The sequence below is a fragment of the Megalobrama amblycephala genome, linkage group LG3 (assembly GCF_018812025.1).
Source record: "Megalobrama amblycephala isolate DHTTF-2021 linkage group LG3, ASM1881202v1, whole genome shotgun sequence".
Taxonomy (NCBI): Eukaryota; Metazoa; Chordata; class Actinopteri; order Cypriniformes; family Xenocyprididae; genus Megalobrama; species Megalobrama amblycephala.
In genome coordinates this window covers 29,238,240-29,266,123 of record NC_063046.1, presented here as the reverse complement: position 1 = coordinate 29,266,123, position 27,884 = coordinate 29,238,240, and the positions used below count along the sequence as shown (strand labels likewise).

Below are 27,884 nucleotides of genomic sequence, written 5' to 3'. Positions count from 1 at the left end.
CACATTGAACAGCTGTCATTATTTACTCAACATCATACATGATTTGGTTTTTAATATATTATTTTCTTTGCTGTTTTTAAATGAGTACCACTACAATCAAATCATTTCTTAGACTTTCACCATTCCTTATTCATCTTATTCAGGTTTTTCTAACTGGAAAACACTCATCCCACTTTTAACGTTAACAATCACAAGACAATATTTTATACATTTGGAACAGAATCAGTTCAGTTTGATGAAATCCATTGTGACATGCTGCAAAAGGGAAAAAAAAGTGAAATGTGGGGCGATATCTCTGCCATTTTGAGTTATGCGTGGCGCAGGTGTGGCACTGTTGCTTTTTGCCACATCAATGACCCAGGCCAGGATAGTTAGCCAGATTCATTCAAGGTCATTTTTTTTATTAGGCTTTATCTACATTGTGTGCCTGTTTAGAATAGGCATTTTGTCTGCTTGGTGCACCATCATTCACACACACTTTCACACCTCTCTGGCCAGAGTATCCTCTCTTTTTTTGTTTTATCACTCCCTCTGCAGACCGTGAACTGAATGTGGAATGTATATTGTTAAGGGTGGAGCACCACCAAGTCTAATCGAATAAACGCCAGATGACTACTGAAAGTGCGGCATTCCCCATGCAACAGTGTCTAAGCGTTTGGAATAATACAGTTGGAATAACACTGTGGTCAACAAATTTTTTCCCAATATCTGATTTAAGCTAATTATCTTTTAGGCCACACACTACTATTTATTTGACATTACTCTGGAATAATTTCTAACTGTCAGACATTGTCAAGTGGTACGCCTACCTGTTCAGTTTTTCAGCGCTTATCAGGATTCACAGTCACAGAATTTATAGGTATTGTTGGACTTTGTTGCAATCATAAATCAATATATTCAATCGTTTTTAATTGTAGTATAATAAAAACGTCCTGATGTGAATGTGGCAAAATTATGAAATTATGAAAAGCAAGCGTTCTTCCCTTGCTGTAGATGGCGCTCAATCACCAAACACATAATAAATATTTTATTATTTTCTCTGTGCTGTCCTTCACGCCATAGTTGACCGAAGCCTAAAAAGTTTTCGAAAGGTATTAGTGTAACTGAACATTTAAGCGAAGGCCAAGATGAACACGGCGCTGAAACACTGGAGAGAGGCGGCGACGGTGATCTTGGCGGCCGGGCTGAGACGCACTCAGAGCGCGGACTCTCTTAAAGCAGGTCTGGAAAAAGTCACTGAAGAAGCGCACAAATCTGCCTTCGATTATCAAGTGCTACTGCTGAAACGCAGCGGTCACAGCGGGTTCATGCCCAATGCCTACGTGTTTCCCGGGGGGCTGGTGGATTCGTCTGACTTCTCCAGCGAGTGGCAGGAGATCTTTAAAGCCTTCACGGAAGCGCCCAACTACGGCATTGGAGTTGTGAAGCAGCCGCCGGCGACCAGGCCACCCATTTTCGCCACTGACAGAGCTCAGCTGGGATCTCCGATCCCGGGAGATGTAGCTTTCAGGATATGTGCGGTGAGAGAGACGTTTGAGGAGTCAGGCGTGCTCCTCGCGGTTCCCAAACACGAGGAAAGCGGGATTCGCGTGCACACAGATGATGCTTATAGTGACACCCAGCCAACCCTGACCAGGTTGAGCGGACAGTGGAAGAAAGACGTGCTGTCAAAGTGGAGATCTCTGGTTATTGGTAACTCGTCGAATTTTATTAAGATGTGCAGGGAGTTGCAGTGTCTGCCTAACATCTGGGCTCTGCATGAATGGGGGAACTGGCTGACACCCATAGGCGTGTACGGCAAACAGAGGCGCTACGACACAGCGTTTTACATCTGCTGCCTACACGAGACTCCATATACGCTTCACGACGACAAGGAAATCGTTCATTTTAAGGTGCGTTTCGAATTCGAATGGTATATGGTTACAAACGTATATTTAAAATTGTATTCGGCAGACACTTACTGAACGTGTATTTCATCACGTCATGCGTTCATGACCAATTTGTGTCCAGCTAGCGAAATAACTGAAAAGACTTTGTCAAGGTATTTCCTGGAGCGTTCACCTGCGACCTCATTAATATTCATAAGGCAAGCGCTCATTCGCCAGCTATGCCGCGCCCATTTAACGCCGTTCAGCAAGTGGCTAAACGTCACAGAACGTAATTAATATTCATGTACCAGTCCATCCATGCATCGACGTCACTTTCCCGCCGGAACGCGCTCCCTCAGCTGGACTGAGTGGCAGAAGAACCCGCTGCGTGACTGGATTTAACAGGGAAAACTGCGAAAACGCGAGTAAAACAAACGAATTACACTAAAGGTTGGACTCGTGTTACTTACAACTTGTCAAATAAACCTAATCCATGGATATTGACATGCAGCCAGGAGTCGTGTTTCTTGACATTTATATGTGCCTGATTTGACGGCGGGGAAATACATAAAGCAAATCTGCCTGTGAATATTTTATATAACTACAATATAGGTAGGTTTAAATCCGCATAATCACTTATATCAATGTTATATCGTCATATTGTCCAGCCCTAAAACATATATAGTTATAGTTTTTGTCAGTTTTTATTTTAAAACACAATTATGCAGAATATAAGATAAGAAAATATTTAATTGATGAATTGTCAACATAATATATAACAATACAATACATACGGTATGATTTTACCTCAAAATCCAACTATTTGACACAAAATGGTAACTGCAAATCCATGTTTCTCTGCATTGCAGTGATCCATTTGCTTTTTTTCTGTAGCATTCGGCGGTCTTTAAATATATACCTCAGATTTTGTGTCAAAGCTATTTGTACAGTCAATCACAAAGTTCTTTCCCGTTTTGGATGTTTTGTGTGTTTTTCGCGTCATTTAAGCAGAAAACCAATGCTGCCGCTTAGTCTTTTGCCACTCAGTGGGCGTGACCGCAGTCGTAACGGTCGGCGGTGACGTCACGTGCATACCCTCTATTGTAGCCTATGTATGTAATTAAAGGTGCAACATATAATATTTTTGCAGTAAAATATCCAGAAACCACTAGGCCAGTGTTCTATGTTTTGTTCACTTGAGTACTTACAATATCCCAAATATTTCCAACTACGTTATTTGTAAATTGTGAGAAAATTGCAATTTTAAACAAGGCTCCGGGACATGTGAGGAGTCGCCTGTCAATTGCGTCATACCCACCTTACCCTCGGTTTCCGGTTTTATTTTGTAGAAACCATGGAAACACCAAAGACGCTTTAATATATTACACGTTTTAATAGACAAGGGAACAACTGTTTTGATATATTTATAGACAGAAATCTAATTGTTGTTATATAGCTCAACACGTTTAGTCTTATTGTTTAAATCTAATTTTCTTGATTTTTTTTGCAAGTACCATCCTTTACCATGCCTCAGAGGAAAAGACTATTTTGTCAAGTAGCTACCATAGCATTATCAGATACAGCTTTATTTTTAGTAACAGCCTACAGCATTTTCTCCATCATACAATATGTTTTAAAATGAATTGCATGCCATTTATCAACACAAGCCATTCAATATTTGATATTCTAAAATTGATCAGCTTACTGCACTGTGCAACAGTGTGCGTTCACTCAGTGGCTGCTGTGAGACAGAGTAACATTATAACATAATTTTCAACACTCTCAAATGTATCTAATATGATAAACAGAGCTGTGTTACCTCATACTCACGACCGGAATAGCAGAAGTGGCGCCGGCGACTGTGGCATAATAAAAGTTGCGCAATCGCTCCAGAGGCCTTGTTCACCTCCTACCACACTCGGTCCTGCTCTGCTTCATACTACAGTAACGTTAATAATTGCATCCATGAACATGATTTCTTCCCGAGTCCAATCCCTATTCTTTTGCACCATCTGTTGAGGTAAAGACCACATGTCCCAAGATTCCGCGCTCAAACTTGGCGTCATCAAGCTACGCCTTTGTTTTGAATAGGCCTCTAGCGGACAAAATTATTACATACTGCACCTTTAAGTCTCGGCCTGATGAGTACAACTGATGCTTGATTGTTGGGTAATAACACAACTGCCTTATCTCTCAGTGGTCCACTCCCTCAGAAGTGCTACACAGCTACAAATCAAAAGAAATTTGGATAGCTCCACCTCAGTTCTACGACCTTGGACGAATGTGCCATTTTCCAGCTCTCAGAGATCTCCATCACTTTGCCTGGCAGAGGTCTTTGGAGGGCTGTGAGCAGTGGCTGCCTATTTACCTGGTGTCACCTGACTGCTTTGCAAATATTTTACCAGGTAATTGCCAAATAATAAATTCCTACAGGTGTCTGCTAAATGTCGCCCCTTGATGGGACAAAGGAGTGTTCTGACTAAGGAACCTAAGCACAAAACTGAACTTTTTTTTCCCCCCTTAATTGATACATAGGGGACGCTCTGTATCCAGAGAAAGTGGACACTTCTGGAATGAGTGGTGGCGTGATGAAAATTGAGAAAAGTCTTGAAGAGCTCCAGCGGGACAGTGCAAAGATGCATCGCATTGTCGGTCAGGATCCATATTCAATATCCATCCATATGAACATCAGACCCAAGTATAACCACCTGCCTCCTCTCTGCAGTGAAGATGTGGGTGGCATCACCAAAAACAATAGTAAACTCTGACACTTACCTGTCGCTACCCACAGTGGCAGGACTGATGGATATTGTCTAGATTAATTTTTAATTAGTTCATTTGTAGGGGAGAACCGGGACGAAAGTAACAAAGCGATTTTTTTCAGAGCTCTGACTACATTTGCATTTCAAGTTATGACAGCTCGTTCAGCACGCAACCCTTGACGGAGCTGCCAAATATCATGTGATTTCATCATCGTTTCCCGTGGTTAGCTCCGGAAAACAGTTTTCGTAAACGGTAAATAAACTGCTGAAGTGGTACTTTTTTTTTCTAATTACAAGTTGTGTTTCTCGTTTCATGCGTCACAATAATCATCAATCTACAGGTTATTTAACACATCCTGAAGTTTGACTTGTCAGTATTTTTCAGTATGAAAGTAAATCGGGTTTAAATGTCAGAAGTTACTGTCGTGACGAAAGTAACACATGATACTTTCGTCCCGCTCCAGTGACAACAAGAGTTTATTTTGCCCCACTGCTAATGTGGTGGCTTTCTCTGCGTTGCAGCATTTATTAAAACATGTTTGTGTCATATTACACTAGCAGAATATGCCAAAAGTGAGGGTCAGAAAGACAGACAGATGTCTGATTTAGCCAGATGTTTATGAGAGGGCATTTCTGGAGACCCGAGAGTTTGCTCTATTCAGCCGTGAATTCAGTTTTAAATGAGCAAAAACACATTAATTATTTACTTTTCGCTGTTGACTCTCTTGTCGCTTTGCTAACGTCATATCCGCCCTTCTCTGATTGGTTTACTCCGCTTCCTGTTTGCTCGGATTTGCTCCGCCCTAGAAATCGAATTGATTCAGTGGCGACTAGACTCATCCGCTGGTACAGTGGTGAGGCTGGATTTTCCAGGCAATAGTTTTTAGCCATACCGTAGCTTTTCCACATCCACCTATGAATTTGCAGTGTTTCTATTCAGATGTTTTTATGCATATTTTGAATTTATGCATAAAAACAGCTGGATTGGAAACATGACTACTGCTACATTATGTTGAGAATTTATATTATGCTAATTTAATTTAATTTTCACATTGTTCAAACTATTGAAAAAATGTTTTATAAAATAAATTGACATTGCCAAAAAAATATTCTAAACAATTCAAGTTTGTACTGTCGGGTTACTTTTGAAACATTTGATGAAACTGAAATTCTCAATTTAAAATGAAAATGTAATTTTTTTTTTTTTTTTTTTTTTTTGCAAAGATAAAGGACAAAATATGTTTGCAGTTACATATCAACAAGGTCATAGTCAGTTATATTTAATAAAAACAAGACTAACACAAAAAATCTAGCTTGCATTGTTGTGTTACTTTTGACCCACCTGTGCGTTATTTTCGCCCCACCTGACGGGGTCAAAATTAACAATGTGCAACTTATGTTCAAAGTGAAATTATACTGAAGCAGTTCTACATTTATACAAAATGCCACCTGGTATTGATAGACCACACTGAGTTATTGACCACAGCAAAAATATATCTCTGTCTAAAACATTTTAAAATTAAATTGTGAAAAATGGTACTTTCGTCCCTGCTCTCCCCTACACAATGATTTAACCCTTGACCTATGAAATGTAGTTTGATATATGATCCCTTTAACTGATGTCAAAGAAAATACAAAATTACTACTTTGTTGATGTGATGACTGTTAATATTCTTTTGTACTTCATCATGAACTCCTAAAGAAGTTCAGATTCTGTTTCTTGTCTATATTGTAATACAACACAGTATAGGTCATATTTTACAAACAAATTCAAAAAGTTTAATAGCTATATTCGAGCTTGAATTGTCATATTAGTTCTTCATTATTGCAGATGAGATGGTAAAGGGAAACTGTTCCTGAATCAGTCTTCATCTCAGTCAGCATCCCAGTCAGCTTTTCCATGCTTTGAGTTTGCACAATACAGGACTCTAAAAACAACCTGAAAAGTGTACAAATAGTATAATTTGTTTGATTGGTCTATGGCTAGCATATAAATAACCGATTAATTACAATAAATTTGACTGTAGCAACTACTGCAAACTTAATATTGTCTAGAATTAAACATTTAAATCTAGGGTGTTAAGTACAATGAAACGTGAATCAAGAGATGTCAAACTATTCAATGAAAAAATAAAACCATGTGCATTTCTACCATTTTAAATTGAGAAAACAAATGAATTCAGACACAATGTGTGTGAATCTTTTCAAACAGTTTAATCATACATAAACTAAAGATAAACTACCAGATGACTGTATGTGTCCACTTTGCTAGATTGCTGTAGAGACAGTAGCATGAAATCCTGAACCAACTTAACACAACACACTTGTTTCAGACATCTAATAAATTCTGCACTCTCTACACTTCCAATGAAAACCACACAACTTGAATGACAAAACGACTAAAAAAAAAAAAAAAAAAACCTTCCGTTAAAGGCTGTTTTGTGGAGTTGATTTTTTTTTTTTTTTTTTTTTTTTTTTTTGTGGTTTGGTTATTTTGTACAGGTTGATGTTTGGACATGGTGTTACAGTCTACATGCTTTCACTTACTGGGACTTACATTGTGAAACAACTTATGAAGTAGAAAAGGCAAAATCTGTACAAATCTTAAATGTTAAATACAATCACTCTGTACCAGTAATGACAAACATCCCACAGGAAATTCTCAGAATACATATAAACTCACAAAACAGCAGCTTAAAATCTAAATAGAAAACAACCACCTCAACTCCCAATTAGATTAGTCTGTCAGAATACACCTTTTAAAAACAAAAAAAACTATAGCTCTTCATCCATGGAGACATGTTGGACATTAGAGGGTTGCCTCCCAAACTAAAGGTTTAGGGGGCAAAGCTGCAGTTGAGCTCTACCAATCAGTCCAGAATTCCAGAACTTCACAACTTGTACAGATGCCAGTATAGGAAAGAAAGAAGAAGAAAAAAAAATGCCTGCAAGCTGAGTGTAAAACAGACCAACTGTATGGTTATAACAAAATAACTGAACAACATCTTAAGAGGAGCTTGTGTTTTTGCTGTTGTAGGCACAATCATTTATATTTAAGGACTCATTTGAAAACCACTTCAATTTGTGTAACAAGTATACATTAAAATCTCACTTTAACCCATAACCTAAACACACATTGTATAGTTTTTTTTTTTTTAAATCATAAACCATCAAAATGAGACCAAATGTCATTGTAGCAGGAGCCATGAACATGATATGAATCATACTGCAAATGTAACCAACAGCAACATGCAAAACTTTTGGCACCACTTTATTCATCTTGACTCTTTGAAACAGAACTAGATCACATTTTGCTGAGGATTTCAGTGCACTTACAAAAAAAACAAAACAAAAAAAACAACATGCATGCTTAATATTTACCTGTGACAAGAAATTCAACTCTGCTCATTCTATGCATTATTTCAAGACTAATCCTGATTTTCACACAATAAAGAAATGAAAAACATGTGCCTATGTTGGCTCGACACACAAAGAAGAAAAAGGCATTTCAAGTGTCTATTGTAATGTCACTCGGTTAATAAAAACTCCCAAAATTACATCATGCCAACTAACCTAACACAAAATTACAAAGTTTATCCTCAATTTCAGCAAAATGTGACAAAAACATCCTCTAAAAAGGTTTAGAACTAACAAGTGAGAGAAAGGGAAACACACCCACACTTGAACACACAAAAGTGATTCTATAAACTGAATGGCTGCTTTGAGGAAAAAAAACAACAAAACAATTAGAAGCGCTAGGAAGACTGCTTAAAACAATAAAAATCGATAAAGAAAAATCTGAAAAATTAAAGAATGAAAATTAAAAGCTTCTGCAAAAATCTAGTGGTTATGTTTGTACGTTCTAGAAAAATAGACTCTTTGCTCAGAACAATTTTCATGAAACTTTTTACACTTTTAGCAGTCTTTCTAACGCTCCCTATTGGCAGCACAAATGACAGAAATGAACATCACACAAAGAAACAAACAAAATAAGTAATCAATAAGCGTCAAAAGTTAACAAAAAAGGTCAAGTGTGAAATTTCAAGCGTCAGAGAAGCGAAGAGGACAACGGACTGGACGATGAACTTTTGACGTCACATCGACATGCTAGGCAAACGATGACAAACGGGCACGAAGATATCTAGAACAAAAACAAAAAAAACGAATAACAAACCTAGGTTAAAGCACAACGGAAAAAGGAGAAGGGATGAAAAAGAAAATCATGAATGATTATTTTTACAATGGGGGATGGGGGGGGGGCTTTCAAAGATGCACATGATCTAAACACAAAACACTGAATGCAACACAGGAAACAATGAAGTGGGAAGAAAGAGGGAAAGGTAAGCACCATGCCAATAGTGAACAAAGGGATTAACATTAAACAACATCGAGAAAACACAACCTGCCTACTACAGCTACGACAACAAATTTGAACTCAAAATGTTCAACTTCTCACAACCACATTTTGATTTTAGACCAAGGGAAAGAGAGAGAAACGAACAGAAAAATTGTGCTTCAATGTTTCAGCTCTTTCAGTGAAAGTCTTTTTATTTTGTGCTTCAACTTTGAATTGTGTGGGACTGTGGAATAATGCATATTTGGAGCTGCTCATATTGGTTCTTATTCACAAAACACCTGCCATGGGTAACACAAATTTGGCTACATTGAACTCTGTGAAGGACAACAACATGATGGGACACAGAGTGAGTAACAGAATATCATCGTTAAACGTGTACACAAATTTAAGACTTGATGTGTTTGGCACATATGTGGAACTACTCTGCACCTGTGAGCTCTTAAGGCGCACAAATCTGCAGACCTTTACAAACGCCAGTCAACCTGCTCTGGATAAAAGAAACAAAACCATGAAAAGATTCTGTCTAACAAACAAAAATCCCTGCCTAGAACATGTTCACAAGAATCTTTGGATTGTTCAAAATGGTGATTCGTGGTGCAACTCGGACATTTCTGAGGCCTTCGCATTTTTCTTCCACTAAATGGTTTTTGTATTTTGTTTTTGCATGTAAATCATGTGTTTATTTGAACAGAGGCACAGATCAGGGACTGGGCATTCCCTGCACTAGCATCTAAAGGCTTTAAGAGGGGCTTCACACCTGGGTTCAGTCTAAAGCGTCTCTAACGTATCAAACTAACTGAAAGGCATACAGACCGGCATATCTGTACAAGTCGCAGTAGTGGCACACATTTCCTCACCTGGATTGAGAAGTGTGTCCGTACTTGATGATAATAGAAAGATTGTGAGGTTAACAAGAATTGGCTTATTTGCAATTAAATCAGTGAAAATAAAAAGCACCATTAATAAATACAAGCATGTCAAACAGTGATGACAATAGTGAGGTAAATGTCCAAAAAAAAAAAAAAAAATCTAATACAATTTTTACTAATTGCAATTCCGAGCTCAAGTTATGCTGTGAGGAAATAAATGAATGACTTTTGATTAAAGCACATTTCAGCATTTGTCATTGCACATATAATTGTACTTAGTTTAGAGATATTACACTGAGTGAGAACTTAAGACTGAACCATGGATCTGCTTCAGACTTAAAAAAAAAAAAAAAAAAAAAATTTTTTTTTTTTTACTAAACAGACGACACTACAACTAGTGAAAAGGGCCACACATCAGTCGTTTAAACAATCAGTGAATGTATCCACAAAACTTGACATAAGGATTCTACAAAAACACTGTTGAATTTTTGAGTGATTTTTTTAAACAACCGTTTTAATTCAGAGAAATTATTTAGGCAATATTATAAAACCTCTATAAAAATAGAAAAGGCATAATAGGTTAAGTAATATACACTATCTGGATAATGTTTTCTTCTCAATTTCCATAAAAACAATCTTCTCACCTAACGACCCTGCAGGACTCAGATTGGCATTAACATTTGATTACGTTTGAACACTTATTTACTGCCATTATCAACTAAAGGAAGCTGCATGGAGTAACTCGAATACACGATCACAAGGTCAACTTTGAATCTGATGAGTCTCAATATACCAGAGTACAAGAGACCACCTGCATAAAAATAAAATACTTCTTGAACTCTCCCCACAAAATGTTGGGAAACTAACTTTCAAAAAGTTAAATTATTCGGACAATTAAGTGGCCTTAAATTCAGCACTTGTAAACTTCCTTCGTTCTGTTCTTGGCAATATCATCTCTCACTGTTTTCCAGATTGCAAATATTGCTAAATGCTTCAAGACCAACCTCTTGAATTGAGGTGTTGGATAACGTATCAAATGACCATCAAAATAAAAGTCATGTTGTAGATTGTGTCTTTGCTCAGAAAGTCTATACAAATGCCATTTATAACCATATGTGCTACCATGTGATTCTTCAGCAACTTCCAAAGAATAGAAATAATAATCGTGGGTCAAAAAAAAACAAAACAAGAAAAAACATTTTGCTTTTGTTTGAGGCTTTTAAGAAAGGATTCATGAACTGAAATGAAGCACTCCATCACTTATTTCATCATCAAGGTATTTTCATGTGCCAGGCGAGAATAATGGGCAAGTAGTTTTGGTCTGACAGAATGGTGAGAATGTCCTGAGAGTAAGTGTAGCATCTCCAGCAAACTAGCAATACTGAATGAACCAGCATGTGATATAATACCCTTGCTTAGTGTTTGTCTTTTTAGAATGTAAAAATATGAATGTGAATAAAAACAAGCAAAAAGCATCATCATTACTGTTGTTAGCTGAGCCCTCCAACAGAATACATAAAACAGACTTCGAAGCAATGTTACATCACCCTCATTGTGAAGACACAGATACATTAAAAAATAAATAAATAAATTAGTGAAATAAATAAATGAATTAAATAAAAAGGCATCCATGAAAACAGAGTCTAGTGGAGTGCAGCCTGAACTTCCAGATGCTCGAAACAATATTCAGGTGACCGATTGATTATCTTTTGCACCGATGCAGCAAGCCTCCTTCATTTTCTAGAAAGGCAGCATTGTAGGAGGCTTCAGTATTACACCGTCCGAATGTACTATATAAGAGTCTAGTGTAAACACAGGAGAACATCTACAGGGGCCAGACCGTGGTGATCAACAGTCTAAGGGACCGAAAGCAGTCACGCAGGCTGGCTTTCATTGTGCAACATCCTTTGACGCAAGATTTAGATTTATACACAGCAAACTTGTAATATGGCACAAAAAAAAAAAAAAAAAAAAAAAAAAAAAAAAAAAGACTTGAGGGAAAACAGAAGATCAACAAAACAATTAGATATATAAATGTGAAAAAAAAAAAAAAAAAAAAAAAAAAACCTCATTTCTCCTTGGAACAAATTCATAATGTTAACAATTTGCATGTTGTCTTTGTTTTTAAGGTTAAGAGAGAAGATATGTAGGAAAGGCCAGAGAAGTAAAAGGATTAGGAAAGGCAGGTGTTAAGGGTGGATGGGGTCATTATAACTTTCCAACGTCACACTCCACTTACCAGAAAAACATTTTCAAACCAAGTCCATTTGAGAGTAAAAGCACTCAGTATGGCTTGCTGTCATTTTTGGATCGTTTAAGTTGCACCTTCAGCCGCTTCATTCCAATCTGAAAACCGTTCATTGACTGAATGGCTGCCTGGGACGAAACTGGATTGTCGTAACTTACAAAGCCTAAAGAAAAGAAAAGAAAAAAACGGGGTATTAACATATCTAATTCTAATTGTTATAGTTACCCACAGCTCAGAATATACATCTAAGGATTGTTTCTGATGTCTGAACTCAAAAAATAAATAAATAAATAAATAAAAAAATCAAGGCAAGCACAGTGTTTCTGGAACAGGCCTCGACTCACCAAAACACTTGCTAAGGTTGGTCTGTTTGTCAATGAAGACCTTGGCAGAGATAACATTGCCGAAAGGCATAAACATCTGCAACAAATCCTGATCACCAAACTCCTGTGGCAGATGGTAGATGAACAAGTTTGCTCCTTCGGGGCCTTTAGAAAGACAGAAAGAGAAAAAGAAACAAAGATAACTTTTGACTGCCTAGCAACCTTTTTATTTCTAATGAAGGTTCAACATTTATTCTCCTTGCCTAGTTAAAAGAATAATCTGTTAAATACAACTCAAGCATGCTGCCGAATAACCACAGAAAATAGAGACGTCCCCCAACTTGATAAAACTATCAGACTGGAGGGTTTGCATTTTGTTATAGCATATTAATTGCATTCAGTAAAACATGGTTTATTGTTTGATTTGTACCATTGCATAAATTGCTCTTTTAAAGTGGGAATACATTTCTAGGTGAATGAAGGTCTGTTTATGCGTTTCTGCCATAACTACCATGGGCAAGTTTTTCTTTACAAATCTTGTTATAGACTTGAAATTATAGATGTGACAAAAATTGGCCTTGCTGAACTACACACTACCATTCAACAGTCTAGTGTCAGTAAGATTTCTTTTTAAACACGTTAATACTTTTATTCAGCAATTAATCAGCATTAAATTCATGAAATGTGGCAAAGACGTCTATACTTTTACAAAATATTTCTATTTCAAATAAATGCATTCAAACTTTCTATTCAACAAAAAATACTGTTTGTTTTCAACATTGATAATAATTGGTAACATAAAATACCAGCATAGAAAAGCATGCCACAGATGATTCAGACAGGCTTGAAGTTGTATTTAACCCAGAAAGCTCCTTGAATTCATTGGCAAAGAGCTGCTGGTATGGATCTCCACATACTTTTAAACAAACCAAAAATGTAGAAAATGGACATTGTGGAGAGTGATTATGATCTCTTACCCGCACTCTGATTGGGACTTGCTGTTGCAGCATATTTAAAACAAAAATGAATCCTTAAGATGGTGATCACAAGAACCACATCAACACACACACACACACACACACACACACACACACACACTGAAAAGCATCACCGGCCAACACATACCCTAAGAGCTGACCCTGCTAGCATAAACAGCTGCTCAAAGCTGATCAGACCTCCATGTACTCACCTTCTTTCTGGCTGCCAGCGGCACTAACGTTCTGCTGGGACAGTAAACTCTGACTGTAGAGGCTAGGCAGAGCGGCAGCGGCATACTGTTGGATCCCAGAATAGGCTGCCTGAGTCAGAGCCTCCATAGTGCTGCCCGAGCCATTAGAAAGACCTCCACTGCCTAGACCACCATTCAGAGCAGCCATGCCTGTGCAGATAGAACACAAGTGTTCAGTGCTAAAAATCGGTGTAAATGGGGTCCTAAATGTTTTATAAATAGATGACTAAAACTACATCAAATACATGACTAAAACTAACACATCCTCATGCGTTTCTGAAAATAGCGAAGGATTAAATGTATGTAGAAGCAACTTCATGTGCTCTTTTTTTTTTTTTCTCAGTGTATTGTGATCACATCACCTGCTATGGATTTTAATAAGTTGGGTAAACAGGATCTTTAGCAGCACCACCTGACCGCATACAAAAAACAATGAATGTTTCTTCTTCCTTACTTGCTAGGGAGCTCATGTTGAGACCTGCTCCAGCGCCCGCAGCAAGAGACTGAAGAGCACCTAAAGACGCCATGGGGTTCACAGAAGAACTAGTACTGGAGGTGGGTGAGGAACCTGCTGTAAGGAGGAGAGAAAACAAGAACCAAGTCTGACACATTTTTCTAAGCAATCAGACAGTCTGCCAATTAACATGCTCTCATTACACAGACATGTAAAGCAAAAGAGACCGAGAAGAAACAGCAGACAGCAATGAGAGCAGTCATGTATTTCAGAGAGCAAAAAGAAAACAAGTTAAAATCACAAAGACAGCACTATGAAGCAATTGATGGGAATTATCAAGAGACTGATGCATGAACAGCAAGAGATGTTTAAACATTACACAGATGTTTATGTTTGGAGAAAATGCAACACTTTAGGTTCAATTTGTTACCATTAGCTGCTATTAACAATGAACAATTCTTTAACCAAGATTAATAAATGCTGTAAATGTACATTTCTACATATGCAAATAACATCAAGCATAAACTAACATTAATTCATGGAGCATAAATGAACAAATAAACCATGAAAAATAGTATATTTAAAATCCAATATTAACCTAAATTAATAAAAGTTACACTTTTATTGTAACTTTTGACCCTCTTCAGCTGATGCTGGGTACACACAAGATAACCGGGCTGATTTTAGGCCAATTTCTTCCCTTCCGACAATCCTAGGTAATGTCCCTATTATCTTGATGGTTCTACAGATTATCTTATCAGATTTTCCTTTGGTGTGAGGCGTGTTAAGAGTGACTGAATCTGCTTGAAAGAACGTCATCCCGTTTGCGAATCGTAAATATTCAACATGTTGAATATTTACGATTTGCAATCGGGGCGACGTTCTTCCAAGCAGATTCAGTCAGATCAGAAATCCTGATGTGTGGGGGGAACCCCGAGGACAAACGCATGCACGCACACTCTGGAGATTATCACGTGACACAATATCCAAATCAGAAAGCTAGCTGACAGAAGATGAAGCATAACAAACGCAGTCATGGCACAGAACCAAGTTAAGACAAAGTGAACTCTCCACGACTTCACCCATGCAAACCCTTTTCTTTTGTTTTCTGTCAAAATCATTCCAAACACTATCATCACAATTTCTTCCTGCCTTTCGTCCGCCATTTTTTATTCTAAAGTCGAGAGATTTTGTGAGATTTCCCGTGTTCACAGTCTGGACTCTGGTTGAAAATCTGTTTGTGTGTGGAGCGCTGTCTGTCGTCACATCACGGCACACCACACACTTTAGGAGCAAAACGGTTAAATTTAGGTTTTTTTGTCCTCATGTTTGTGGTCTCTGACCTTTTAGTGTGTGCCCAGCATAAGATGGAAAATGGATTTATGATGTACTCTTCTTTAACATTTATGATGTTAATTTAAAAAAAAAAAAAAAAAAAAAAAAAAAAAAATTATAATGTAGCTTTATTAAATGAAATCAATTATAATAATAAAGAAGGTAAAAAGTTTAACTAAAGCAAACATTTTGAACTTTGTAAAGTGAAATTTGCTATTGGCCAGAAAACTTCCGCAGAGCAAATCTATTTCACAGACTGATAAGAAGCAAAAGTTAAGGACAGGAGGAGGAGATTAAAAAGCGGGACCAACCCTTGTAGGCGTCCCAGGCAGATTGAGCGTGCTGTCCGGAGGGCGTACCTGAGCTGGTGAGGACGCTGAGAGGGGAGCTGGAGGTGGTCAGAGCACTGCTACCTGTGGGTGTGGCCTGTGTAGCACTCGCTGCTGCTGCTAATGCAGCCAGATTCTGCATGGCATTCAGACCTGCCGCAGATCACAGACCATCCATAATATCAAGATTTCAATAACTACACAACACCACACACTTCATTCTCACCAACATTCACATGCACAACTTCCTTTTATTGACCTAAAGCTAAGAGGCAGTCAGAACCAATGCTTTTATAGGTTTGCAATACAACTGAGTAAGTGGCTAACTAACTATCATTTCTAGCAGGTCTGAGTGAAGCGAAGCCCGTCAGACTCTCACCTGACATTGGATGGAGATTGTTGAGCGCATTTCCAGAGGATGCAGACTGCTGTAGAAGCTGCAAATAAAGCTAGACATTACATCAAAACAGAGAACAGAGAGAGTCAGGACTGCATCCAGGACTGTGATGGAGAGGAGAGAGAGAGAGAGAGAGAGAGGAGAGGAGAGGAGAGGAGAGGAGAGGAGAGGAGAGGAGAGGAGAGGAGAGGAGAGGAGAGGAGAGGAGAGGAGAGGAGAGGAGAGGAGAGGAGAGGAGAAATCAGGCAACAAGGCAAAATAAATACAAGCAGGAGCACGTGTGGACAAGACAGAAACAAAAAGGATTGAAATGTGGACATTCAAGAGCTATAAAGAAATTATAAGGAGACTGAGAAGAATTAGAAGGGGGTAAAGATAAAGATAGAAGAAGTTTTCACAGCACACCCATGGAGCAGCACTAACACATTCAAACAGGGCTACACATCTATGCCGGCCTACATGAGGAAACAACCAATTAAACAGTAACTTTAGGAGCTTTGGGAGTAACCAATCATAGACAATCAGGATTTTGAGAAGCCAAATTTAATTCAGCTAAATATTGGCCAAACACAGACCTGCAGCCCATGTGCTTAAACACAGCAGAAAAACACAGCAACCTTTTTAAAGCAAATTGGATTCTTTAATTACAAGGCTCTCGTAGAATCTAATCTAATTACTACAGATGCAAATAATAATGCATTATAGTTCGGGTAAATCAAAAAACATTTTGGATGGAGCTAGGGGTGTCACAATATATGGGCATTGATTAGTGATATTTATTTAAAAAAAAAAAAAATAATTAAAATTAAAATATTGATATGTTAATACCACACCTATGATAATATCATAATTAATCCAGAAATCTGGTTGACACTCCAACATAGGAGGTGGCGGTATTGCACCTTAACACCTGACTTGCCATAAAACGAAGAAAAAAAAAAAAAGCTGACGACGCAGTCTATAGTTACTACTGCCGCACAAAATAACGTCAAGAGGAGATGACAGACGAAAGTGAGATGCTCTACCTGCACCAAAAAAAAAGTGAGCTTGTTAGTGTCGGAGTTTTTGGGATTTTTGGGAACACAAAACAAACCAAGTTAAAAATTAATTTGACTGATAGTATTTGTTTTTTCTTTCAAACTTTCTATAGATATTGTGATGATAATTGTGAATTATTTTGGCTATGATAATCATTTAGTGAAACTGATATTGTGACATCCCTAGATGGAGCAAAGACCAGCTCTCCTGTACTAAACAAATGTTTTCATTCTGCATATGCTTCACGTAGTTTATGCAGTGCAGTTTGCATGTTTTAAAGAGTCCTCAACACTGGTGCGGTTTCTAAGTGCATAGACCTCAGAAGCAACACGATCCGTCCTGTGTACTCACTGCAAGGTACTGTGGCCCCAGTGAGTTCAGTCCTGTAAGGTTTCCCCACATGGAGGCAGCATTGAGCTGTTGCATCTGTTGCTGCAGCTGCTGGGTGATACGTTTCTGTTCTTTATCCTTCTGCGTGTCTGCAAACTTCACTACGATGGGAGAAGAACAGCCCTAAGGGACACATGCAAACAGAAATTAAAATGCAGCATAGAATTTAATTTACAAACAAAAAGGGAAAGTGACTAATAAAACCAACAGTATGAGTAAACAGCAAGTTATTGTGTGTTAAAGCAGCATCTCAGCCTTTCATAATACACTACTGTTCAGCTTTGGGACAGTATGATTTTTTTTTCTCTTTTGGAAGAAAAGTAATACTTTTGATCAATTTGCATCCTTGCTGAATGAACAACATTTATAATGTTACAAATAATTCTGTTTCAAATAAATGCTGTTCTTTTAAACTTTCTATTCAAACAACCCTGAAAAAAAATAAAAAAATATATATATATATATATATATATATATATATATATATATATATATATATATATATATATATATATATATATATATATATATATATATATATATATATTTCCGACCCCAAACTTTTCAATGGTAGTAACTTATAGTTTGGTAGAATGGTAGAAACAGTACTCTGCTGTATACTATGCATTGGTGCATAGGCATTTATCTCTCAAGCACAGAAATATCAAGCTGAAATGCAGAAATTACCTCCATGGTCTGTGACTGGTGCATTGATTTGATGGCAGACTGGGCCATCTGTCTAGCTGTGAATGTGACGAAGGCACAGCCTGTGGACACAGATTTGACAAGTATGAAAGATCACAAAAGGACACCAACTTCAGTGTTTAAAGCATAAACATCCATAAGTACTCATGAAACAATCATGCAGAAACACCTCATCAAAAACAGGCCTGATTCAGTCCTGGTCTCGTTGGAAAAACGGTTCGAGGGTTGCTGAGTCAAAATGGGTTGTGCCTATTACTAATGCAGTTCCTATGGTGATGGACCGTAAGTTTACTCAAGCCAATTCTAAAATAAATAGTGTGGGCATGAATGTGCGTTATGTTCCCTTGGTTACACTTTGGTTAACTTAATAGAGTTATTTTCTACTTCACAGGTAAATGACAGCTAGGAACAAAAAAAAAAAAAATTCCCAAATGGATGATTGATCAAAGCGAACACGTATATATTCTCAATTTGTTGCATGCAGTTACGGTTATATAACCTCTCGTATCAGTTGTCACATTGAGTTTGGGTTAAATGAAGCCATTTTCATTTGGGCCGACAGGGGTCAATTGAGTCTCATTTTTCTCTGATGGGTTGTGTCTGCAACTATTAGTTACGCATAACACTACCTCCTCGAAATAACTTAAATGAGAGAGGGCAGAGCGACTGATGAAGTTGTTTATTAGTGTGCTACCAGTGCACTGAGGGAAAGACTGCAGAGGGGTCACATGATGGGTGTATAATTTCCTTTGTCTGTTGATAGTGACAATGTAAGATGCGCTTGAGAGAGTTCTTACCGCGGCTCAGTCCGTCAGGGCCTCTAAGTATACGGCACTCCTCAATTTGACCATATGGAGAAAACATGAGCCTTATGTCATTCTCATTACACTTCTTTGAAATCATTCCAACAAACAGCTTTCTATCTTCTACCGCTGAAACACAAGAAAAATGTGTTATGACAGCAATACCTCTGCACAGCTGTTCAACAGTCTTTGTGAACATTTCCTCAAGCAATACACTCCTGTTCAAATGTTTGGGTCCAGTAATATTTTGTAATGTTTTGAAAGAAGTCTCTTATGCTCACCAAGAACACATTTATTTAACTGAAAATACAGCAACAGTAATATTGTGAAATATTATTTCAAATCAAAATAACTTTGGCAAAGTAGAATTTATCACTAATATGATCCTTCAGAAACAGTGTTGCCAATTTAGCGATTTTGTCACTAGATTTAGTGACTTTCCCGCCCCTTTTGAGATTTTTTTTTAAAGTTTAGGGACAAATCTAGCAACTTCTTGGATAAACCTTATCTAGACTCTTATTTTGCCCACTGATCTATATTCATATTCATTATTATTATGTAATCTAGTGATATTTAGCTACCAGTTTTAGCTACTTTCAATTGAAAGCAGTTGGCAACACTGTTCACAAATCATTCTAACATACTAATTTGGTGCTCAAGAAAATGTATTAAGTATTGAAAACAGTTATGCCGCTTAATTTTTGTGAACCTGTGATACATCTCTTTCAGGATTCTTTGACTGACCCTAAAATTTAGAACAAAGGTTTATATGAACGTTGTTGTAATACTGTAGTAAATTCAAGTCACTCACCATTGTTTTTTTCACTGTCTGCAGGCTTCATCTGTATGGGATGATGCATCTGTACAGAAAAAAAAAAAATACTTAACACTGACATTTCCCTGCCCCCATGAGAAATTAGCTGTTTGAAAAGCTTTAACAGTTCCTTTGGGTGTACTGAAAAAAGCTTTTATAAAAGTGTTAATACATGTGTAGATTTGATGCATTTTAAAGAGCAATAAATGTCAGAAGGCCAGCTCATCTGATGACACACATGATTGAGGATTAATGGATTATTTATACAATAAAATAAAAGTAGATCCTTTTCTCACCCCTGGAAGAATCTTCATGTTGTGAAGGGCATTTTGTGCTTCTAATGCAGATTTACGGGTGTAATATGTGACAAAACAACAACCTGCAAATGCAATAAATGGTCTATGAACCATGACCAAGATGACAACATTTCCACTGAGACCAATCTCTAGAACTCTGTTCCAAATCCTAGTGAGCAGCATTTTAAGGAATCGTTGGCACGTTCCCAACATGAGGACTGTTCCAAAAAGTAACACAATTACAACTTAAGCAACTTAATTACACTGCTGCATAAGACAAATTGTTTAAGTCTTTTTAAGCAGCACTGCATGTGTGTGTGTGCTATGAGCTCACTAGGTTTTGGAAGAGACTATATAAGTCTTTAGAGAGTGACTGACATAGAACATCTCAATCTACAATGTACTGACTGTCAAGTATACCTTTACTCTGTGGGGGGTTCTGACTCCTGTCTCGAAGAACATTGATTTCATAAACTGCACCATAGGGCTCAAACAGCTCACGCAGCTGATCCTCTGACCACGTCCGGGGGATCTGACCCACAAACATCTTTATAGCATCAATGTCGGGCTGGTCTGGGTGGTCCAGAGACCCATTCATCTTCTTGGTTCTACAGAAAAGAAAAAAAACTAAGTCTGCTTGGCGAGTCTTAAGGACATGGCCCTCATTGTCTCCAGTTTCTCTGACAGATGATGATACTCAAACACATTGCACATCAAAAGGATCTCTTATCGTGCCCACTGCCCAAGTATGATTACAAAATTACAACTAGCCTTATCTACCAACTGCGCACTAGTATTAGGACTGATTGGTCTGGCTGATTAATTGGATGATTGTTTTTTGGACTGAGCTTTGATTTGCCAAATAACCGTTATCACTTGGTCAGCTTTGCCAATATAAAATGTATTTGCTCAGCACCAGTATCATCCATTGAAAAGCCCATATTGGTTGACCACTGGTCCATACGCAAACATGATCATTCAGATACAGTTTCTTTTCAATTTTGATTCGGTTTAAAACTGTAGCTGTGAATAAAAATTGTAAATGCTGCAGAGCAGTGGTGTAAAATGGTTCTCTTATGAAAAAACTTTACTTAATTAATTAAATGTTACTGTTGCCTTATGTTTACTAGTGATTAGCAATGCAAGCTAGCAGAAAACGCAGTCCTAAAGCATTCACAGCATTATAATTCTTCAGCCATTACGTGAAGTGCAAACATAAAAAAGTAAAATCCCTTCTCAAACAACATATGAAGCCTTAAATGGCTACACAAGATTTCAGGCAAGCAACAATTGAAAAATGTTCATGCACTAATAGTTTACAACTAACTGGATTTTAAGTCGTGATGAAACGGAAGCATATCGTGACAAACATCCGAGTGTAAGATTAAAAAAAAAAAAAAAAAAAAAAAAAGGGATTGGTTCTATAAATCAGTTGTTGATTGTTGAAACATGGGTGTTGCACTCAAAAAAAGAGAGAAAAAAAAAAAAAAAGAGAGAGAGAGAGAGAGAGAGAGAGAGAGAGAGAGAGAGAGAGAGAGAGAGAGAGAGAGAGAGAGAGAGAGAGAGAGAGAGAGAGAGAGAGAGAGAGAGAGAGAGAGAGAGAGAGAGAGAGAGAGAGAGAGAGAGAGAGAGAGAGAATAACATGGATTTAGAAAATAGATTTGGACTTAAATCAATAACCTGTTAGTGTTCCACTGTACCACCCGCAGTACACATACTTTTCAAAAGAGACCAAAAGCATGCATATACTCCAAATGGTTCAAGAACAGCATGCAATTTACTTTTGGTATGCCTTTTCTTAGGCCAATTTTACAGGAATGCTAAGGGGATAAACCACAAAAAAAGGATATTAAAAAGAGAAAAGAAAAATTTCATATCTCCAAAAAAAAAAAAAAAACAAACATATATATATATATATATATATATATATATATATATATATATATATATATGAATGATGATGACAATGAGTTAAAAGACAATACTGCTTGACAGAGCGGAGCATGAGGGGAAGCAGTGAGTGACGTCACTGGACAGGCCTGAAGCACAGCTTCATCACTCTCTTTAGCAGCTGCTGATCAGTGGAGTGACAGACCACTTTAAGAAAACACAGCATTGTCCTGCTGACAAAGAGCAGCATTAGCCAGCAGCTAAAAGCCAGATTAATGGCTTTTATTGATCAGAGGACAGCAGAGCTTATAAAACCTTCCACTTTGTCGATTTTCCAGCAACCAGAACTTGTTCAGACAAGCAGATAACAGATTGTCTAAGATCATCCAATCTGCACCAGAGGAACATTGGGTGTTCACTGGGATGAAAACATTTTAGGATTGAAAATTCTTTCCAAGTGAACTGACCAGTTCCTGACTGTTGGGAAGAAGCCAGTCAAAAAACATCAGAACACATTGTTGGAGAAGATTCTACTGATTCAACAAAAACTACTAAACCTGAATGGAAGAACAATCTGACAAACAAGAAAGAGATAATCAAGGTGGTAGTCATCTCTTTCCCACTGACGCAAATTAATATGAATAGTATATGAATGCAGCCTTCAATCTGAAGACCATTAGCAACAATTAACTCTGCATCTTACGTAACACAAAAAGAGAAGACAGAGAAGGCAATTTACCATAGCTCTAGCTCTGTCAACAGTTTCTAGCCCTGTTCTTGGTTAAATTGTTCCCTTTGAGTTTGTAAAATCTCACAGTGAGAATCACAAACAACCCTTGTGACTTTAATAAGACAAAACACTGAAACGTTTTATTGAAGCATCCTGCAACAGCAAAGAATGAACTCTTGTATTTCATATGTAAACCTATATATAATATCAAGGGCAATACATCTTATTCTATAACAGACACAGAACAGCCACTCAAGATGGCAGAGCAAGAGGTAAAACAAGGATTTCACTTTCCTTTTAAAAAAATGTTGAGAATGTTAAACCTGATCATCATGAGTGAATAAATCATTGACTATGAGAAATATTTCCAAGATGAGACCACACAAACAAGAATTTATAATGCTTCAATCATATAAAACATCCTACTCTCCAGATTTTTAACATCCTTTTTATGTTTTTCTTGGGCAGCAGTACAGAGATTATGAAACGTCCAAATACAGTCTAATAATATAAAAACAATGTTTTTACTACAGGATTATGTTGTAAACATGAACTACCATCCCTCACTGTAGACTTCTAATGGCATTGACTTTCAGCTCCTTAACACTGAAAATACTGCCTGACATTTATAATCACTGGCCTTTCAGCTCAGAATAAGTAGTAAACAAACCATTAAATCACTCATTAGATTTTACAAACCATCCTAATTAATGAAATTAAACAGTCCCTGAACTTCATAAAGATATATTCCACCTTTAATACAGTCAACATCTATCAAAAGGAGAACTTAAGATATTAGAGTGAAACCCAAAATCAAGTTATGCCAAGCTGAACAGTCTGTACTCACACTGGGTTGGAACTCAAACTGCAATGGTCCACCATCATCTCTGGTAGAAAATCCAGCTTAAAGGAAGCCATTTTCTTCAGCACTTCACCAATCAGTAAGTCTCAAATGAACACTGACAGAATCCACAAAAACAGCAGACTTGTTCACACTTAAACACTAAAACAACCACAGCAACTTTCCGTCAAGTACAATGTCTCTCAAGGTTCAGAAGTCGTAAGAAGTGACATGGGAACAGCTGGGAGAGAAAGGAAAGCGTACACCTCATGGAGGCTGATTAGACCCCACAAAACTCAAATCGACATGGAGCAAAGAGAGACAACGATGAGGCTCGGCACTGTGCTGGATGACAAACACAGGCCGTAGCTCTGGTCACTGGGCTGGGACTGAGGATTAGGACAGGCCCGACAGGCAACTAAAAGCTGCACCCCTGCTCCCACAAAGGAAAGTGCTGATGGAGGGGGACTTTTTTGTGAGTTTTTCTCTTAGCAAAGCAGAACGGAGTGCAGTGTCAGATAAATAAAGTGTCAGATTGATGCTGATAAGCGTGAGTGAGCGGCAGGAATGAATGGGGACAGGCAGCTCTCTGGTAATCCCTGAGCTGAAGAGCCCCCGGGACACAATCGTGTTCCGGCAGCGGGCCACGAACAGTGCACTGTTCCAGCATGGAGGGGTGGCGGAAGAGAGGGAGGAACGGGCTGCTATAGGGTCATGCAACAAGGGTCATGTTATAAGCTCGCAGTAAAAGGCGTCAAACAAAACAAGCTACAGGCAGGCTGAGGTCTACTATTTGGTCTTGTTTAGCACAAAAACACCAATGGACCTATAATAAGTACAACAAATAACATTAAAACAACACCTTAATTGCCAAAAAAATAAAAAATAAAAAAATAAAAACAAGTTATATAGTTCATAAAATGCTTATTCATTTTAGAAAATTTAAATAAATCATTTATACAGGAACGTATAAAAGAAACATGCTTCCAAAAATGTTTTAGCAATTAATCAGAATGTAATCATTTTTTTCTTCATCAACGGTCTGTCAGATATTTAAATAGGCCATGATGACATCATCGCTAGTCATGCAGTGACATCTGGTGTGCTGCTCACTGCAGGTATGCTTACCATTTAGAAAAAGGAGCAATGACAAAGTAAGAGCAAGTTATTTTTTCTTCTCGTTTCAGCTTCAAAGAGAAGCTGCTTGAAAGACTCGTTTCCCACTGAGGAAAACCTGTAGATGGAGGGTATCCTCACACCCCTGGGGTAAAAGGATGTGGAGTGTATGTGTTCTTACCCGCCAAGGGCAGGTACTTCCACAGCAGGAAGGGAAAGCTCGCATTGAGGTTGCCCGATCTGCGCTGTGGTCAGGTAGAGGGCTTCAGCGTCGATGCTATCCATCCAGTGACTTTGTTAAATGCTACAGAAACACACCAAACATTACAGGACACACACATCAGACACACATACACAGGTAAACACAAACTGGAAGGGAAAAAGAAAGAACAAGAGAGACGTCTTCTGACAGAATAGACAGCATGCAAACCTCATGTCACAAAAACTGCATGCACACAGAAAACACATATGTAGGAGAGTGAGAAGGCACTTCCTGGATGATCTGTACAAAATCATGTAAATGACAGACTATAATCTGAGAGGAAGCTGTTCTCACTTTCATTGGAGGTAATCAGTTTGTAGAAGCTCAAACGCAAAGGTTTTTCACATTCAAAGGGGAAAAAAATGGTCTCCATAGGTCAGAATTCATTAAAATTAGAATTCAAGCTCAGACCAAACCAGATGTTAGGCCCAAAGTATATTTTTCAATGTACTTTGCTGTAACAGCACTGTGTAAAATATTCTTTCTCTGTTGAGAAACAAAATCTCACATACACTACCAGTAGCAAAAAAGATTCACATATCAGATCAAATATATCAGGTCAAAGTAAATACAACGGATACATCAGTAACATAATATCAGTGTTTATAATACAGACAGAAATAGTGCATAGGCTCACTATCAGGGTGAAACAACCAGGAACATTGTGCCAGGCCATGTAATAACAGGGGCCTTTAACAACAGATTTTAAAACAATACGCATCATATATTTGCTAACTTTGTAAATAGTTAGAGGAAAAACTGGGCATCATACACTAAATGACTAAGGACCACACCGTATCAGACTTTCAAGTCATTACGAACAGAACAAACTCACTCAAAAACGCGTGCTTTGTTGCTAGGAGACGCATAACAAATGAAAACAATGTGTTCTAAAATCGGCTCAATATCAAAAATGTTTTATAACCTCCGACTAGATGAAATCAAACTTTGAAGCTAAAAAACAAAAGAAGAGTTGTCAAAAGAACTGACTTCGGTACCAATCGGTACTGAAATTTTAAAAACGTGACGCTTTGAGCGCCATTGAGCGGATTCGTAAACACCTCTGATTGACCATTATGTTCACACGCTCATCAGATAGGTCTGTGATTGGCTACAATGATCAACGCACAGGAGCGTTTGAAAGCACACCGAAGTGTTTGAATTTGAAATTTGACAATGGCCAATTGTCAAATTACGAATTTGCTCAACAGCGCTCAAAGCATCACATTTTTTAAATTTCAGTACTGACATGGTATCGAAGTCAGTACTTTTCACAACTCTAGTACACAGTTTTCTGTGAAATCTGTCAGCTCAAATCTGCAGACTGTCTCCAACTTCTGACAACTAGCATCAACTTGTCCATACTGTAAATCAGGGCAAAAATCTGAGCAACAGTCATGTAGTGTATTCCAGCCATTAAAACAGCAAATGCAACATTTAGGTGGAAAAAACAAAAACAAAAACAAGCTTGATAACAAAAGGCTACACTATTTCTGAATTACAACTAGTAGCGCCGCAACTTTTGGTTAGCTGCCTGCTTCCCAACACTGTGCACATCAATAATTTATCTTCCCTTGCCATGCATCTGTGCCATGCAGCTGTGATGTGGCTTCTGACCCTGGGAGAGTAGCTAGGATGTTCCAAGACCACAGGCCATACCATGTTTTAATGACTGCTGTGCTGAGTGATTATGTGGCTTATTCATGGACTGTCTATGTAAGGCAGTGTTATAGGCCTTTGGGGTGGAAGGGGAGGAGGAGGGAAGGGAGGCAGAGCATATGGTCAGCACAGTTCATCTAACAACAAACTCACTCTCGAACACCGGCACAGACAGAGAGCACTGTGGACAAATGGAGTTATACCGAAGCTTCTGGAACGACCCAGCAGCTGAGAATACAACACACACACACACACACACACACACACACACACACACACACACACACACACACACACACACACACACACACACACACACACACACACACACACACACACACACAGCTGACCGATCAGAGAAAGGGGTATAGATGGACATTTATGAACCACACATCAGTATAAGGCACTAGTGGTGGGGAGAGAGAGAGAGAGAGAGAAAAAAAAAAAAAAGAAGACTTACATATGAATCACGATTCTGTCCTCTACCGATTAAAATCGATTCATAATTCAAAATAATGTTGTTGACGGAACAAAGTGCAGCACCAGGACAGTTTAGATCGTGCACAGGCTTGCAACAGGTGACAAATTAGGCTTACTTGACAACAATAGGTCCAATATCAATATTAAATTAATATCATTAAATAATGTATAATTCCAGGCACACGTCAAGCTTTTTTTTTTTTTTTTTTTTTACACGCATGCGTTCAACGCATAGGTTCAACGTGGTGGTAACGAACAATACCTTATGTAAAAGCGAATTAAGATATCCTGTATCTGAGGCTGAATCACTAAATATTAAGAATGCAACAGGGCGCCGAGTATTATATTTTTCTAACTCCAAAAGATTGACCACTGATCAGAACCAGCTGATAAGCACATTTTAAATGATGCACAAGACTCACGCATGCTCACGCCATGAGAGGCGAATTTAAAAGGCTGAGCAACGGCACCGTCTCAGTTCAACCGGGCTTGAGTAAATAAATAATAATGCAGTTCACCTTATAATAAAGCAGACTACCTTATTAAATAACTACTAACAGTAGCTGCTTTTCAGTTTGCATACTGCTGCTTTCCTTCTGCTCTCTTCCCTCTCTTCATTAAGGCCACAGTGAAGGGTTGCCAGATATCACAAAAAAAAGCAAAACAAGCCCCTTAAAAACGCAATATAAT

The 27,884-nt window shown here is 38.0% G+C and overlaps 2 protein-coding genes across 17 annotated transcripts in view; one reads left to right on the top strand and one right to left on the bottom strand.

Moving 5' to 3' along the window:
* Nucleotides 1-1,027: 1,027 nt before the first annotated feature.
* nudt19 (nudix (nucleoside diphosphate linked moiety X)-type motif 19) lies at nucleotides 1,028-6,280 on the top strand. The gene is made up of 3 exons (XM_048184978.1): nucleotides 1,028-1,892; nucleotides 4,066-4,273; nucleotides 4,404-6,280. Exons 1-3 carry the CDS (start codon nucleotides 1,128-1,130, stop codon nucleotides 4,634-4,636), a joined length of 1,206 nt encoding a protein of 401 aa, XP_048040935.1. The 5' UTR covers nucleotides 1,028-1,127; the 3' UTR covers nucleotides 4,637-6,280.
* Nucleotides 6,281-6,444: 164 nt separating this feature from the next.
* The window catches only part of celf1 (cugbp, Elav-like family member 1), a 30,168-nt gene continuing 8,728 nt past the window's right edge, over nucleotides 6,445-27,884 (bottom strand). For 5 of the 16 annotated variants that reach the window (XM_048184972.1, XM_048184973.1, XM_048184971.1 and 2 more), the window contains 13 exons: nucleotides 20,637-20,824; nucleotides 20,217-20,299; nucleotides 19,918-19,966; nucleotides 19,101-19,235; nucleotides 18,286-18,365; nucleotides 17,560-17,721; nucleotides 16,153-16,222; nucleotides 15,756-15,926; nucleotides 14,110-14,226; nucleotides 13,617-13,805; nucleotides 12,449-12,592; nucleotides 12,096-12,267; nucleotides 6,824-8,771 (listed from right to left, as the gene is read on the bottom strand). In XM_048184972.1, the coding sequence (XP_048040929.1) occupies nucleotides 12,140-12,267; nucleotides 12,449-12,592; nucleotides 13,617-13,805; nucleotides 14,110-14,226; nucleotides 15,756-15,926; nucleotides 16,153-16,222; nucleotides 17,560-17,721; nucleotides 18,286-18,365; nucleotides 19,101-19,235; nucleotides 19,918-19,966; nucleotides 20,217-20,299; nucleotides 20,637-20,814 (1,506 nt within the window). In that variant the 5' untranslated portion in view covers nucleotides 20,815-20,824 and the 3' untranslated portion in view covers nucleotides 6,824-8,771; nucleotides 12,096-12,139. Of the gene's footprint in view, nucleotides 6,570-6,823; nucleotides 8,772-12,095; nucleotides 12,268-12,448; nucleotides 12,593-13,616; nucleotides 13,806-14,109; nucleotides 14,227-15,755; nucleotides 15,927-16,152; nucleotides 16,223-17,559; nucleotides 17,722-18,285; nucleotides 18,366-19,100; nucleotides 19,236-19,917; nucleotides 19,967-20,216; nucleotides 20,300-20,636; nucleotides 20,825-24,974; nucleotides 25,163-27,884 lie in introns of those variants that run through there. The other 11 variants (XM_048184960.1, XM_048184959.1, XM_048184962.1 and 8 more) reach the window with 10 other exon arrangements.

Coding starts and splice junctions, on each gene's coding strand:
- nudt19 (XM_048184978.1), top strand. CDS start 1,128: ATGAACACGGCGCTGAAACACTGGAGAGAGGCGGCGACGGTGATCTTG. Junction 1,893..4,065: donor AGGAAATCGTTCATTTTAAG/GTGCGTTTCGAA, acceptor CTTATCTCTCAG/TGGTCCACTCCCTCAGAAGT. Junction 4,274..4,403: donor CTTTGCAAATATTTTACCAG/GTAATTGCCAAA, acceptor ATTGATACATAG/GGGACGCTCTGTATCCAGAG.